The 16,785-nt window shown below is 55.1% G+C and overlaps 1 protein-coding gene across 2 annotated transcripts in view; it reads right to left on the bottom strand.

Annotated features, from left to right (window-relative positions):
- Positions 1-7,459: 7,459 nt before the first annotated feature.
- The window catches only part of SYNE3 (spectrin repeat containing nuclear envelope family member 3), a 73,903-nt gene continuing 64,577 nt past the window's right edge, over positions 7,460-16,785 (bottom strand). For both annotated transcript variants that reach the window (XM_037031103.1, XM_037031102.1), the window contains exon 18: positions 7,460-7,872. In XM_037031103.1, coding sequence (XP_036886998.1) covers positions 7,672-7,872 — 201 coding nt within the window. In that variant the 3' untranslated portion in view covers positions 7,460-7,671. The remainder of the gene's footprint in view (positions 7,873-16,785) is intronic.

Raw genomic sequence — 16,785 nt, 5'->3', positions numbered from 1 at the left:
CACAGTGGTTATTTGGGGGCATTCGGTGCCACTGTAAGACTTCCTACTGCGCGGCCTCAGACGCCTGGTGGACACACTCCTTCCAGTTGCAAATTCTGTGGAGTGAGTAAGCATTGTTCTCGCTGTCCTGTCCTTCCGTGGGAGCTGGCGTGCCGAGGATGCCATTGCCTCACTGGCCATGAAACGAGGGCCCCAGTGGAAACCAAGCCCCGACCTGACAGCACAGACTTGCCACCCTCTGCTCTTTGTCTGCAGAGTTGCTCCTTGAAGTTGAGAATGCAAAGCGATTTGAACGGTATTGGACTCCAGGGCACGTGCCATGGAATCACATCCTGGATGGAAAAGGTTCAGGGTCTTTCTCGCTTGGATGAAGGCAAAGTCTAGCAGAGGGGTCCCGCGTGCAGCCCAGGATGGCTATGAATGCAGCCCAACACAAAATCGTAAATTTACTTAAAACATTGCAAGATTGTTTTTGTTTTTGTTAGCATTTATGTATTTAATATGTGGCCCAAGACAACTCTTTTTCTTCCAGCTGTGGCCCAGAGACACCAGAAGGTGGGATACCCCGGCACCTGGGCTCCGCCTTTTTCCTGCTACTTAAGGATGGAGGATGACAGACGCATCGCTTTGCACCTGAGGGGTCCTTCTCTCCCCTCCCGAAAGGCAAGAAGGGTTCCTTAAGATGACCCATTAGGAAACAGATTACATGCATTATTACAGTGAAATAATGGCAGGCCTTTTCCATTTGTGGGGAAAATTAATTACGCGAGATGCAAAGCCTTTCTAGCTGACGTCCTGCTCACAGAGAGGGTTCGGAATGGAAGTGTGTACTGCGCCCCCTTGTCAGCAGACTCTGGCCATGAACTGTCCTCTGCTTGGCCAGCCAGGGCCAGTGGTAGGAGCCTGCTCTCACAAGTGGCGGGTCCTGGTTCACTTGCCCGTTTCTCAGACCTCCCCTTGCACAGGGGACAGTATCCCCCATGTCCCCTGGATCCAAGCGTCCACACACTGTGGGCTGGGAAACCTGATAGCCTGCCACAGCCAAGGACTGCTGCTAAAGGAACCATCCTACTGGAGCTTTGATCCGGGGCTGGGGGCAGGACGTTGGAAGGGCCTCCTGTTTGTTATTTGCCTGGTGCCGGGATCTGCTCGGGGCCACCTTGCCAAGCTACTCAGGGCGCATGTGCAGTTTTCAAACCGCAGGGCCTGCCCCTCCACCCCTGAGTCTGTGACCCAGGACATCTGGGAGCTGCTGGAAGTGTCACTGAAGATGCTTCCTGGTGACACCGATGTTAACCCCGGGTTGAGGGAAGCTGTCGCCCAGAGCCCCACCCTGGCGTACACTGGGCACCCCTCCTACCGAGGGACTCGGAATTCACATCAGGCGGCCTTCGTCACAGGGCATCTCCCTCCTCGTAGCCTCTTCAGACAGACCCCTTCCTCTATTTCTTCAGAAAAAGAATTTCCAGACCATACAATCTTTCATAGACCAAAATAGAGATTTTTATTTCCAAATGTAAAGCAGAGCCATTTTAAAAAATACAAAGCAACAACAGAAACATCGAGCTGTGTCTGAGAACACTGCTACTTCCAGCTGGAACAGCAAGGAGGGGACAGAAGCTTCAATGTGACTTTAAAACGCAGCACGAGCGGGAGCTCAGAGGGTCCTCACGTCCCCTCCTGAGCAGGGAGGGCAGAGGAGGCTCTGGCGGGTCTCGGACGTGACAGGGACTGAGATAACACACGTGTTTCAGGACAGTCATTTGGCTCCGACACCGCTTGCCTTCCCAGAAAGCTTAACTTATTGCAAATGCTTGTTTTATAATCACAAATACAAGGGCGGGAGTGGATATGGTCCCTGTGTGTACTGTTTACATAATAGAACACGATAAACAATGAAGTCAATTTGCTTTTGACGCCAAAACCCACTTACCCAGCGTCTATACACATACACACGCAAACACACACGCTCACGCTCTGCCGCACCACTGCTGGCTTGTTACCCAGCCCAGCCCCGGGAATGGCTGGTCTTGGCCTTGAAAAGTGGGGAAGCACCCATTCCCCCCAGAGCTGGGACTGGAAACTTGCCATTTTTCCCTCTTCTGGCACCTTGGGTGCTCCCCCAATTCGATGACCATCACTGGTCTCTAAAACACACAGGCGCACAGACAGACACAGAGCAAGACAGGGGCACGAGTCCCCACCCACAAGCAGGTTATATATACGCAGAAGGAGAAAAAAGACACCATTGTTTCCAGACCAGCCCAAGGGCGTTTCCAGAAGGCAGAGCCTGCAGGGGTCTGTGGACCTTCCCCCTGTGCAGACAATGGCGGGGGTGGGGGGCACCAGGAAAGCACCGGAATCAGGGTCCAGCGTGGTCACCCTAATGTTCCCAGAGACCAGAGCTGGTGGTGTCTGTCGTCTGGAAGCCCAGGGCTGGACACGAGGGCTGCCGGCCTGTGTGTTGGGTGGGGATGTGTGTGCAGTACACACGTATAATACAGCACTTTCACATGCATATCACATTCACACACCACGTTCACACAAATCACATTCTCACACACAGCACATTCACACACACACACACCACATTCACACATACTCACACACCACATTCACACACACACCAGTCACACACATATTCTCACACAAATCACATTCTCATACATACCACATTCATGCACACACCACATTCACACACTCACACACACCACAGTCACACACACCACAGTCACACACACACCAGTCACACACACACCACAGTCACACACATGCATGCACATACCTTCCTCTGTCCACTTCTTCCCTAACAACGAAACATCTAGAACATGCACAGCCACCGCCTCTGCAGGGAGCACGCCTCTTTTTTTCCTCCACTGGAAGGAATTGGAACTGCTTTCCGGGCATCGGTGACGCAAAGCCAACTGTCCTTGCCTGCCCTGCGAGACGGAGCCCATCTCTGACACCAGCCTCCGTCCCCCGGCCCTTCACCCAGGTGTTGCCAGCCCCTGATGCCCGTGGGAGTGGGCGCTTGGAAAATGCCCCACAGGCCCTGCCCTGGACCAGCACCCTCACCAGCATCCAAAGCAGCAGCTGCCTGCGGCCCACGAAGAAAAGAAAGACAACGGGGGGGGGGGGGGTTGGCGGAAGCCCCTGGAGACGGGGAGAGGCCTGGAGCCCGTCATTCCTGGGCGCAAGCCCCCAGCTGACCTCTCACCAACTAGCTGGTTGCTTTTAGGCAAGCGGCTAACCCTCTATGCAATCTGGTTTCAGCATCTAAAAACAAGAGTATGATTCTCTAGCACAGGTATTCAGAAGGTACCGGGGCCATCTTGTAGGCCCTCAATTTATGTCCCTTCTGTCCCTATGTCATCAGAACAGCAACAGGGCTGCAGGCCTGTGTCCAGGCTACTGAGCTCAGAAAGAAAGTCTAGGACACTTTGGGGACATTGAGGTCCTGTCATATGATTACTATCTCCAGTCTGGATAAGGTGGTTGGGTACCATCCTGTGAGTGGCTGTGATGTTACCATGGCAACCCAAAGGCAGGCGCTGAGGATGCTGTTCCTGGGTGCTCTGCTGTAAGATTTGTTTCCAAACCAGAGCTTTTGTTTTGTTAAATTTCCTTTTAAAAACCAATTCCCCCTTCTTCTTACTTTGACAGACAGAAGGCACTTCTCCTGTCATTGGGACTCAGGGAGAAATGACAGCCCGTGTGAGTCCTTGGTCTCTGGGCCTCTGCTGGAGTCCCCGCGGGCCCTGCCAACCAGGTGGCAGGACCAATCAGCGATGTCTGCCAGGGACGCAGTAAAGGAGGTAGACGGCCACGGGTTTAACGCTGGGCCAGGGCTCTCGGCCTCACCATCTCTCCTCTGCTGCTGACCCAGACTGGTGACAATGGGATTGGGGTGAGGGGAGCAAGGGGAACAAGGGGAGCCCCACTGGGTTAGCTGAGTCCCTGTACGAGGGAATTAGGGCATGATCGCAACTGGAGTGGGGACACAAGAAGCTAGCTCGAGGTCACTGTGTGGCTACCAGTGAGAGGCCAAACTTCAGAGGAAGCCACTGGTGCCTCAGGATTCACAGGGCAGGCAGGGACCTCAGGTGCAGAGACCTCAGGTGCAGCCTCCCTGGGGGGCGAGGAGGGGGGAGAGGTCCTCTTACCTCCTGTACCCTGGGGAGTACAGTAGGCAGGAATGGGGAAGGGCGAGAGCTTATGCTAACACACGGCCAAATCCATTGCGGGAATGTCCACCACCAACCTGGAACACCTTCGGTGGGGAAGCAGGTTTTCAGTTTGGTATTTCCAGCCACAAATTTTTAGCACGAACTGTGACTGTAAATGACTAATTGTGCCAGTAACAGAAATAACCATGAACTTGCAGTGTTTCAGCGCTTGCTCCCAGGGTGTGGGCAGCAGTACACCAGGGGCCCTCGGTCGATGGGCCAAGCACCCCCATCCTCTCCTCTCAGCTGAGAACTCCTGCCAGCAGCCCAAGGCAAACAGGTTGTGAGGGAGGGAAGTGGTCCCCTCACCCAGGACCCATTTTCACTGCACCCGGGGGAGTGACACAAACACCCTCGCTCACTGTGGGGGTTCCCACACCGTTCTGCAAACTGCAGCTTCAGATCCTGCCCTGGGCCAGGCCCCCGTGCTCCCGTCACAGGTGCTGTTCCCTGGGACCTCACAGGAGGACAGGGGGCTCAGCTCCCAGCCCAGAGTGGGAAGGGGCTGGCGTGACTGTGCTCCTGGCAGCGACTCTCCCTGGGGCCCAGGGCCAACCCTGAAGGGAAGCCTCGAGCCCCATCCCCACGGAGCAGAAGGGCAGACACGCTTTGCTCTGCTTGCTCATGAAGCCCGTGCCCAGGGTCTGCAGAGGCTGTACCCAGGAGACCCTGGCAGAACCTGGTGGAACCCTCCTCCCAGCATGGGCTTTGGGGACAGACAAACCTGGGTCCCACTTCTGCAGGGACAGTGCCTTTCTGCTTTCAAGCCTCAGCTTTGTCATCTCAAGAATGCGGTGAAGTAACAGCAGGCCCCAAGCGTTGTTGTGGAAAATCAACTGGAAGGCACCCTTGTTCTGTGTCCTATGTTCTATGTTCTATTGCTCCCTCTGTGCCCTGTGTCCCGTCCAGGCATCGAGAGGCTCTCCTGGCCTGTCTGCCACCTACACCCCCATCAGGGGAGCTGAGAAAAGCCCCCAGCCAAGCAGGGCAACCAGCAGCTTCAGTTTCCACCAGGCTCACTAGTGTCCTCCCTCTACCCGCCATCTCCTCTCCTTCTCTCCCCCTCTCTCTCCTTCTCCCTCTTCCTCTTTTTTCCCTCTTCTTCCCCCCCCCCCCCCACACACATACACACACACAGCTGGGCTGCAGTGCTGTTCCCCTTTCCTTCCTCCCCTTGTGCTCTGGGGATGGAGGGAAACCAAACACGCGGTACCACCAGCACGTCCCTCGCTGGGCCCTTTAAAACTCTCCGCGGCTCTTGGTTAGGAAGCTAGAAAGTCATAAAAATCCTAACCGTCTGCAAGCACTTTCAGCAAAGAGATTACCCTGGAAAAGTGCTGGTAAATGGGCTGTTAGGTCATATTACAACTGCATGTATACCAAGTAAGGAAAATATCAGTTCTCTTTTAAAAAAAAAAACACAGTTCTGCAAACAAGCAGACTCTATGGCATCATCATCAAAGTTTAAAAAACACACACTCCCACTGCCGGCCCGCATACCGCAGCCTGTCCCTCCCCGAGGGAGACCAGACCAGTTGTAGCCACATTCCTGGCAAAGGGTTTGGTTTTCTGAAGAGACTGGAGTGGGGGTGAGGGATCCTGCCCTGTGCCACAGTGCTCGGGCCGCCCGCCGCCACCTCGCTGTGTGCCTGTGGGCGAGTGCCTTCCCCTCTGGGCCCCTCAGCTTCTGGCCTGTGAAGTGGGGGAGCGGAGACATCCCAAGGTCTGCCCCGGCTCCGACCTTCAAGGGCGGAACCCACTCAAGCCAGAGGGCCCGGGCTTGCCGCCTGGGCCTAGGTCTTGGGTCACGCGGCCCGGACTCTCCAGGGAGGAGTTACCTGTGGGCAAATGTCTGGAGAAAAGAACGCTCCCTCAGCAACTCCACTTCCCTGTGCTGTGAACGTCCAGCCCCTTTCGGTTCCCGGGAGGCCTGGAGGGACCTGTGCTAGAAAGCGTGGGGTGGTGTGTGTGAGGGCAGTGGGGAGGAGGGGGCTGGGGGCAGGGCACCCTGGGGCCTGCGTTTCCCCTCTGCTTGCAGGGCCTTCCTGGGTCTGTGAGACATTATGGTCCTAAAGGCCTAAGGAGCTCCCCCTGGGTGTATTTGTAGCTGAACAGACAAATGGATTTGTAAAGAGGGGGCACTAGGCACTGTTTATAAAGGAAAACTTAGTGTCGACTTAGGGAAAACATGACCCTGTTATAAAGCACTTAGGACCCACTCCGGAATTCCCTGGGTGGGAGGGGACACAATTCCGGCCTTGGGGCCCAGCACAGAGTCCTCCCGGCTCCTCCCCAGGTGGCGCATGGAGCCTTCCCCGCCAGCCAGGGCCGGGGAGAGCCTGGGTTGGGGCGCCTGGAGCCGGGCTCCCCTGTGGGGGTGTGGGTGGAGCATTCTCGGTCCAGAGGGTGTGCTCTGTCCAAAGGCCCTGCTGGAATAGGGGGGGACAGCCCTTTGGATGGGCTGAGCTCCACGGCCAGGTCCCATCTCTGGCTCAGACCCCCATCCCTGGTCTCTCGTGTGCAATGGGCTCCCCTTCTGTCCCTTCAGCTGGAGCTGGAGACGATGACAAACCCAGATCAAGGGTGACTGAGGTGCCACATCTTCCCTGTCACTGTCAGGGGGTGCTTGCTGCACACAGAGTTTGCCCACCGCTCTCGGGGAGGTCTTAACAGGGGGCGTCTCTCTCCGTGATTTCCTCCCCAAACAGAACTCGCCGGGTACGAGCTGACCGTCCTCTGAAGACACTGTACGTGACCACAGCCCGTGTCCCTGGTCCATGCGCTGGGAGCTCAGCTCCCAGTCCTGCGCTGCCTCTACTTCTCTCTGGGCCTTTTCTCTGTTGTCCTTCCCCTGCTCCTCGGACACTCTCTCACTTGTCCCTTTTCGTGGCCGTCACCGGGTCCGCCTTCAACCATTGCCATCTCTGCTCTACTCTGCTGCCATTTTAAAAACTGGAAAAGCACGTCTGTCCTGATTGTGCCTAAAACACGGGGTCCTGAGGGCTGGGGTGTCGGTCAGCCGCGGCAGCCCCGAGGCCCTTGCCCTAACACCTGGATTGGGGCTGGGCTTCTGGGTGAGAGGCCGCCATCCACCAGACACGTCACGGCTCCCGGGGCTGACTGTGGACCAGGGCAGCCATGCCACACCTTCCTCCCCACCACGCACGGACGCCACCTTTGAAATAACCCATCCTGAGCATTTACATAAGAGCATATAAAAAGTCTATACATGATTCCTGGTCACACATAGTATGCGTTTAGTATAAATAGACAAAGACAACACTGTATAAAAAGTAGTTTTGTGCTGGGACCATCTCTACAGTATTTATACTGGGCAGCCTGGCCGCCCGGCCTGCCCCTGTTTCCAGAGTCCCCCGGCGTCCTCGGGAGGAGCCCAGGGCTGGTGGCAGATGGGAGGAGAGAGTCACCTGTGGCCCCCAGTGGGCTAGGTGGGGGGCGGGCCATGGTAGCGGAGCATGAGCTTGAAGGAGCGGGCGAAGTTGTTGGACAGCGCGCAGCGGCGGTTGTCTTCGCCCACCGGCAGCAGCAGCAGCAACAGCAGCAGCAGCAGCAACAGCAGCTGCAGGGGCAGCGCCACGCGGCACACCTTCCGGAGCAGGGCGCAGGGTCCGGGTCCCGGCTGGGCCTGCAGAACCGAAGCGGCAGGGGTGAGCGGGCTGGGGGCTCCAGGTGGGTGGGATGGGGCGGGGCGGGGCCGGGAGGACACCAAGGGCCATGGCAGTTCTGGGCCCCCTGTCTGACCTCACGGGTCTCCGTATTCCCAGCTGGGAAGTGGGCCTGATGAGAGTTTGGGCCGAAAGCAACGCTCTCTCTGGTTTTCTCAAACCGGTCAAGGCACGAAAGGAAGAACAAACATAACAAGTTACAGACTCTGCCAGTTATTACAAACTCTCTGCCTGGCCGTGAGTCCTGGGTGGGGATCATGAGAAGGTCACTCCACTTCTCTGAACTTCAAACTTCTCATCTATAAAATGGGGTAATAATGATACTTGCCCGAAAGAGGTGTCAGAAAGAAATGAGACGGGGCCTGCACATAGTAGGTGCTCAAAACTGCTGTCTGTCTTGTTATCACACACCATTAACATCCTCCTCCTCACCACAGTCACCAGCATCACCATCACCTCACCACCGTCACGTTCCTCAGCACCGCTCTCTCCTCCATCTGCTCCATCGCCCTTCTCAGCATCAACACCCTCAGCACCGCACGGAGCTCAGCCTCACACGTCCGCATGCCTCACAAACATCTTTGTTGCACTGTCCACGCAAGTGGCCCAAGGACGCTCCTGAATTCTGCAGGGATGGCTGGGTCCCGCCTTCATGGGGACTGCAGGGCCGAGAGCTGGCCACTTAGAAAAGTGAAGGCCACCGAAGTCACCGTTCAGCAGGGTGCAGGGCAGGGCCCAGCTCTCCAGGGCCCGGCTGACCGGTTCCAGGGCAGTTTCCGTTGCACAGCAGCTGTGTGACCCTGGGCAAGCTAGTAACATCTCTGAGCATCTGTTCTCTTCTCTGCAAAGCTGGGAGAAAACATCTACCTCCCATCTGCTGGGTTATGGCGAGGACTCAAGGCAGAGTACATTGACACACCAATCAGAAAGTAAGCGAGCTCTTATTTGCCGTACTGTTATTGTAAAATCTATCTGCCGGCTCCCTGCAGAACCAAAGGTTCCCTCTCCAAGACACCAAAAGTTACAATCAGGTGATGATGGTGGTGGTGGTGGTGGTGGTGGCCATGAGGATGATGGTGGTGAGGAAGGTAATGATGATGGTGATGATGGTGATGTGGGAATTTCGCTAAATGCAGATGTCCCTGGCAGGTCCTAACCTGGGGACTTCTGTCCCTCTCCCTCTCGTACCCGCGTTGCCTCGCCCACCATCCTGCCCTACTACCCTCTCCAGGCCGATAGCACGTGTCTCTGCGCCCCCAGCCTCGAAAGCCCTCACTCAGCCAAGTCTGTAGACGCTTTGTAAGAGCAGACTGACTGCCAACAGCCTGCAGGACAGGGGAGCCCCGCGGGCTGCACTGGTTTCAGCAGTGACTTTGGGGCGGGGTGCAAAGCCACGTGAGCACTCTGTGCAGAGGGGGAGGCCTCCGCACAGCCAGCGGGCTGGGGCAGAGCCGGCTGGTGCGTGAGCTTGTGCCCACCCACTCGGCTCACACAGGGCCAGCCGCTGCAAGGAGTCTGACTTGATGTAACCTCTCGGGTTGCCTTTGCCTTGGTCCAAACCCCCAGCCCACCTGGGAGCGGGAAGGAGGGTGCGACGACGTGCTGGGGCCCTCCTTAGCCTGGGTTCACTCCACAACTGCAAGCCTGTGGTGAACGGCTTCCTGATGCAGAATCTGTTTACAGGGGTCCCGCTTCGGTTCGCTCCTCCGCTCTCTGAGCTAACGCTCAGCTTCCTGAAGTGAGGAGCTGGGTCTTGGCCGTGACCCTCGGGGGATATCATTTTTGAAGGTCTAAAGTGTGTTTGCAGTAAGAAGTGTTGGGGCGGGGCCTCTTTCCCACAGGACGCCCGCTGCCTGCGCAGCGGCTGTTTACTTAAAAGAGTTCACATCCTCGCTTTGAGGGACCTGAATTCTGAAGTGTTCTTGAAAACAGAAGACACGTTTTAACATGATTCTCGAATGCTCAGAAAGCACGCATGCAGTCACACAGTGGGCACACGCGGCGTCCTAAGTAGCCAGCAGAGAAATCGATGGCCCCGGTGCCTCCCGGGTCTGGGAGTTTCTCTGTCCCTCCGTTCCCCGTGGAAAGTGCTGCCTCGCCTCTGCCTCCACCCAGTCGGACCGACCCAAGGACAGAGGGTGTGAGAAGCCCCTGTACAGGAGGTACGGGAGCAGAGGGTTTGTAGCAATTGGTGGTGAGACGGCAGACTGTGTAATTACTATTACTTGCAAGAGTTTTGAGGAGTTCAGGAATCTGGGACCTGACCCTCTGCCACTAATGAAAGGGTGAAGACCAGAGGAAGAAAAAATGACCAAACAGAAAATTATGAAGTAACAAGAATTCAAAAAAATGAGGAGAGGCTTAGGAACCTCCAGGACATCTTTAAATGCTCCAATATCTGAATTATAGGGGTACCAGAAGGGGAAGAGGAACAGCTATGAATGGAAAACTTATTTGAACAAATAATAAAGGAGAACTTCCCCAGTCTGGCAAAGGATATAGACTTCCAGGAAATCCAGGAAGCTCAGAGAGTCCCAAAGAAGTTGGACCCAAGGAGGAACACACCAAGGCACATCATCATTACATTAGCCAAGATTAAAATGAAGGAAAGAATCCTAGAAGCAGCAAGAGATAAGGGGACAGTCACCTACAAAGGAGTACCCATCAGACTGTCAGCTGATTTCTCAAAAGAGACCTTACAGGCAAGAAGGGGCTGGAAAGAAGTATTTCAAGTCATGAAATCCAAAGACCTACAGCCAAGATTGCTTTATCCAGCAAAGTTTTCATTTAGAATGGAAGGACAAAGTGCTTCTCAGATAAGGTCAATTTCAAGGAGTTCATCATCACCAAGCTCTTATTACATGAAATGCTAAAGGGACTTGTATAAGAAAAAGAAGATGAAAAATATGAATAGTGAAAGGACAGCAAACTCACATTTATTAACAACCACACCTAAAACAAAAGCAAACTAAGAGGACAGCTAGATCAGGAGTGGAACCATAGAAATGGAGATCACATAGAGGGTTAGCAACAGGGGAGTGGGCGGAAGAGACGGGGGGAGAAGGCATAGAAAATAGCATAGACAGTAGGTAGAAAATAGATAGGGGGGACAAGAATAGTAGGGGAAATATAGAATCTAAAGAACTTGAGACACATGGTCATAAACTAAAGGGGGGAATGGTGGGGGAGGGGGTGTGCAGGGTAGAGGGGAATGAAGGGGGGAAATAGAACAACTGTAATAGCATAATCAATAAAACATATTTTAAAAAAAGAAAAAAGAAAAGATAAATAAATAAATAAAATAAAAAAGAAAGGGTGAAAGGGGAAAGGGGTATCGGGGAAAGAAAAGGCTTGGAATTCTGGGCTCTAGGCCTGACTCTGTGTGACCTAGGGCAGGCCAGTTAACCTCTGAGCCACAGTTCCTTCATCTGTGGGGAAATGGGGGCACGATACCTTCCTACCAAAATTGGTCGGGTAAAGGAGGCAGCACATGCTATGCTTAACGTGTGTAGGCAAATGCTCATTCCCCTCCCCCTCAACCCGGTGGTCAGATGGGTGGGTCCTGGGAGCCCCGAAAGCTTCCCCTCCACCAGATGTCAGGATCAGACGCCATCAACCTCCCAGCCCCATCAGAGAGAAAAGCACCCCTCTCCTTAAATGCCATCACTGGGCCCCTGAAGGCCCTCACCACTCCTGCCACAGGGCCTTTGCACAGGCCACCCCTTCTGTCTGGAATACTCACTTCCCTCCTTCCACCGATGGACCTGCTTAGCTCCTGCTGATCACTCTAACCTCAGCTCGTGAGTGGCTTCCTCGGGCTCCTCAACCAACAGGAGCCTCAGTTGCACCTTCTCGTGGGCCCCAGACCTCTCCTCTGGAACCTGATTCAGGTCTGCATCCCCGGGCACCCCGGAGGCAGCATTCACATTCATTGTGCCCATTGCTGCGTCCCCAGCAGTGCTCAATAAACGTTTGTTGAGTGACCACAGGCTCCTTCCCTTCCTGTGCATCTATATTGCTGTTGGCTCGTCCCCCGTGCCTGTGGTGTGACCACGCAGACTGCCCACTGGCCGTGAGCTGTTCCCACAGCCCAGTGGTTCCCCAGAACACCTGGGCTCCCTCGTTAATGAGTGCACCGAATGCGCCCCACCAGGCCCTGCTGTGGCTGCCCCCCACTCACGGCTCGCTGAGCCCCAGCACCCCTCAGGGAGGTGGGTCTCCCTAGGCCTGGTTCATGGAGGAAGACACTGAGCCTGTGGGAATGGCACCAGTCCAAGGTCAACAGATAAGCTCAAATGGCCAGCATTGCCCCACAGCCCAGGCTCTGTCCAGCACCCTCCATGGTGTCTCTCATAAGAAACAACTAAACCACCATGGCGGTCACCCTCGGCCTCTGTTGTCAGCCAGCTGGAACTGCCATCCCACCCTGACCTGGGGTCCGAGTGCAGGACTTTCAGGGGCTTTCCACGGAGCTGGTCTCATTCTCCACCACAAAGATGCTTCCAGCACCAAGAGCTAAGGTGATGGACAGGGGCCAGCTCTCCTCTGGCAATTCAAGATGGGCCAGCTCCAGTGCCCCTCATCAGACTCAGTCAGCAGTGAATTCAGGCCAAGAGGACCCCTGATGGGCCACTATGCCATGTGCAGACTGCCTTCCTCTCCGCCGGTTTCCTCCAGACACTCTCCCGAGGACCCACCTCACTCCCCAGCTGCTCCAAGGACTCTCTGGCTGTCCACAGCTCACCAGCCAGGCCCTGCCCACTGTGCCCTGGATGCCTTCTCCCTCGGTTCTCGGGGCCGAAGCTCTGCGTCACAGCCCAGAATGCACTTCCCACGAGAGCACAGAGGCTCTGGGTGGCTCCCACCAGGGGCCGGTGGTCGTGGCTGGGCTGTGGCTAGGTCGTTCCCTCTCCTCACGGGGCTGGCTCTGCCTAGGATGGTCAGGCCATAGAACTGTATTGTTCCAGATGCCCAGGCCGGTTCAGAGGGCGTCAGGGGATGAGACGGCCTGAGCTGGCCTTCGGGGTTGATTTCGTTGACTGGCGGGANTCACAGCCCAGAATGCACTTCCCACGAGAGCACAGAGGCTCTGGGTGGCTCCCACCAGGGGCCGGTGGTCGTGGCTGGGCTGTGGCTAGGTCGTTCCCTCTCCTCACGGGGCTGGCTCTGCCTAGGATGGTCAGGCCATAGAACTGTATTGTTCCAGATGCCCAGGCCGGTTCAGAGGGCGTCAGGGGATGAGACGGCCTGAGCTGGCCTTCGGGGGTGATTTCGTTGACTGGTGGGAAGTCTCTCCAGGTAACATGATTGGAGTGAGAGGTGATTCTGTCCGGGGGTGTCTCACCTTTTGGCGTCTCTGGGCCACACTGGAAGAAGAGTTGTCTTGGGCCACACGTTAAATACACAAATAGTAATAAAAATAGCTTAAAATAGCTTAAAAATTTCATGTATGGACGGAGAATTAAGTAATGCTACTTCTTGAGCACTGAATCTTATCAACGCTGATTCTGAAAACTGAAAAAGTAAAAGACAAAAAAAACAGAGGGAGAGGCACCCACGGTTGGTCGTGTCTAGGAAGGGCCGCCAGAGGAACCAGAGGGAATGGGCAGGCGTGTTCGACCCGCTCCCCGCAGCCCGTAGGCGGCCCAGGGTGGCTGTGACATGAAAATCACAGGGTGGCCCAACATGAAATCGTAAATTTACTTAAAACACGATGAGATTTTTTGAATTACATGTCATAATACATTTAAAGTGTGGCCCAAGACAACTCTTTTTCCAGTGTGGCCCAGAGATGCCAAAATGTTGGACACCCCTGCTAGAGGAACGCGGTCCTTGGGTCCAGAGGCCAAGTAGGTGAGGACAGAGGCGGTTCCTGTGCCTAGCGAAGAGGCGGCCGCCGGTCACCTTACGGGGATGAATTTCAGAGGTGTTCGGGGTGGGAAGCAGGTGGGCTGAGCAATGGGAGGAGGAGGAAGTAGAAAGAGCAAATGCCACGAACTCTGGACCCTAGTCCAGAGTCAAAGGCAAGTTTCAAAAACTCCATGTCCACAGGGTTGGCATGGACTCGTTCATGGGCCAGCAAGGGCCAGCTCCCTCTGGGCTCAACAGGTGGGTGGACAGGCCCCAGAGATGACGTCGCTTGTGGTTTGGGGTCCGTCCCTGGCTCTGTCCTTTGGAAGGTCAGACAGCAGGGCCCTAGTGAAGCCCAGGCCTTTGACTAAAGAAAAACCAAATATGAGCAGTCCCCGAGGTTGGACAGTGAATTGAAGGGGGGTCAAGTCAAGCTGCGTCCCCTCCACCTCCAGCCCAACCTGACCGTTGCCACAGTGGAGAAGGGGCCGAGAAGCCACGCTCCTCCCACCACAAAGCCAAGGTGGCTGTGAGCATCAGGGGCCCAACAGGTGGTCTGGCACACAGTAGGGATTATTGGGAAAAAACCACAGTTAGTGGGAGAGAAAGTCATTACCTAACATGGAAAACCCACCAACACCTTGAGGTTTGGTGTTACGGTATTATACCCACTCTAAGGTGCTGGCTATAAGCCACACCATTATTTTACATCCCACTAATTAAGACAAAACTAACAACTAAGATAGAGCATCCATTGGAGACCCCACATCAAGTTGGGGCACCACAGAGCTGTACCTTCAGTATTGGGGGTGACAAGGACTGGCCCCACCTCACAAAAAAGGGAAGGGAGGACATTCGAGGCCGACCACGGCACTGGGTGAGGGGCAGGAAACAGAACTCCCCCTGAGAACTGGAACCACAGGCTGGGGCTCCCGGAGAGGGGCCGTCTGCATTGACCCAGTCAGTGTGGTCCAGGGGAAAACAAAACAAAACACACCCCACCAGCGGAGATGCTGATATAAAGAAATCTCAGGTGGATGACGTCCTGAGGGGATGGGGAGAAGCTGGTCCATATCCTCACTGCAAGAACTTGATTGAAATAAGACACCCCAATTCGACAGACGTAGAAATGTGAAAAGTAAGGAGCCTTAAAACCTGTTGCATAAACTAGGGTCCAGTAAATAAAATGGCACCCGTGGGCCACCCAGCACCTGAACCTGCACCCAGAGGCCACCGCCCCCAACGCTCTCCACGCCTGCGGTCGGGCACACAGGCCCTGCGCCAGCTCGCCTGGGCCGGCGGAGACACTGGCCCACCTGTGCCCTGGTCCGTCTCAGGCAGGCAGGCTCCGCTCCCCGGGCCAGGGCGGGAATTCAGTTGACTCAGGGCCCAACTGCAATGTGCAAAGCAATTTCATTTCGTGTGTCTGAGCGCTGCAGGCAAACAGCTCGTGGCACCGAGCCGGCAATGTGTAGGCAGCTGCAAATTTAATAAATCTTAATTATTTTGTTTATACAAACAAGCCGGCTGAAGCCCTCGACAGAGCTGGAGCCTTCAGTGACTCGGTGCACGGAGAGAAGAAAAGCGTGCAAAGCCAACGGCTCATAAATAATCAGCTTTGGGGCAGGTCTCCCCCTTCCCTTTCGAACAAAAATAATATATGAAATGTTTTTAAGTTGGCAAGATGACAACCTCTGAAGACGGTGCCTATTTTCTACCTGTCGGGCCTGCGTGTGTGTGCACATGTGCACATATGTGCATGCATGCACATGGGTGCACACCCCTACACACACATGCACACACCCCCACCAGGAAAATGAACACCAGAACCATGTCAAAGGGAGGGTCCCCCAGCAGAGTGTCACTGATCCCTTTGTTCTCAGACACGGGAACAGGGGTGGCGTCTATAGAAGTCTCCAGGGTCCATATTTCCGTGGCCATGAAGGGCCTACTATGTGCCGGTTATTACAAGAAATTTGCCCACCACAAGCTCAGCGGGCCCTCTTTCTATTCATCGGGAAGCTGTGAGTTGCCAATGATCGTACATGCCGAGGGTGGGTCCTGGATTCCAACACAGAGCACACAGCATTTGGCTGCCTGAGCCCCTGGGAAATGGCTAGACATGCAGGTTCTCGGGCCACCCCAGACCAACTGAATCCAAAACTGGGGGAAGGACACAAAGTCTGTGCTGAGACAAGCTGTTCTAGAAATAAGCCCAAGGTGGCTTCTGTGGATTGGCCTTCGGGTGCTTACTTCTTCATAGTGGGCCGAGCCCTGTGAGCTCCCAACCCAGCTAGCACCAGACTCAAATATTCACACAACTGATTGTTTGAAACACAGCCCAAATGAGCAGATGTTTTGGCCATTTAGAGCCTGCCTGCTTCGCGTACCCCGTGAAATGGTGCCCAACATCTGCTGGCCACGAGTAAGAGAACACCCGCACACCATGGCTGTCGCCCTTGGGAGCTTCCTGACCTGGAGCCTTGGTCCTGTGCTCTGCAAGACCAGCTGGACGTGGAAGTCCCCTCTCCACCCACCGCACCCAGCCAGCATGCACAGGCTACCAGGGCAGGGCTTTGCTTTTGTGTTCACTGAGGGATCTCAAGTGCCCTAAACAGCTCTTGATCAAAGTCAGCACACAGCAAACCTTTGTGAAACGAATGAATGAATGAATGAATGAGGAGACAGCAGATAAACAAGGTGCTGTGAACACTCCACACTGACCTGACTACAGAATGCTGGGAGCTGGAGCTCATGCGAGAGGATTGCGGTTAGCCGGCCAAGGGTCCCCTACTCAGAAATACGGAGTGAGCACTTGTTATGTGCTAAGTGCCAGGGGACCCGGACGTGGCTCCCCTTGGACTGCAGCCCGGGAGCTGCATGGGTGAGGACTCCCAGCCAGGGAGGGGCTTCAGTGTGAGAGCTAGAGGCAGCCCCAGGGCCCCCATGTCCCACCAGGTGGGACAGTGTGGGCCGAGCCAGTCCTTCCTGATACTTCCCCTGTGTCACGAAGAGTCTCTGTT

The sequence above is a fragment of the Sturnira hondurensis genome, unplaced genomic scaffold, assembly GCF_014824575.4.
Source record: "Sturnira hondurensis isolate 20B ecotype Veracruz unplaced genomic scaffold, ASM1482457v3 Scaffold0021143, whole genome shotgun sequence".
Classification (NCBI taxonomy): domain Eukaryota; kingdom Metazoa; phylum Chordata; class Mammalia; order Chiroptera; family Phyllostomidae; genus Sturnira; species Sturnira hondurensis.
This window is presented reverse-complemented; position numbering and strand designations above follow the sequence as displayed.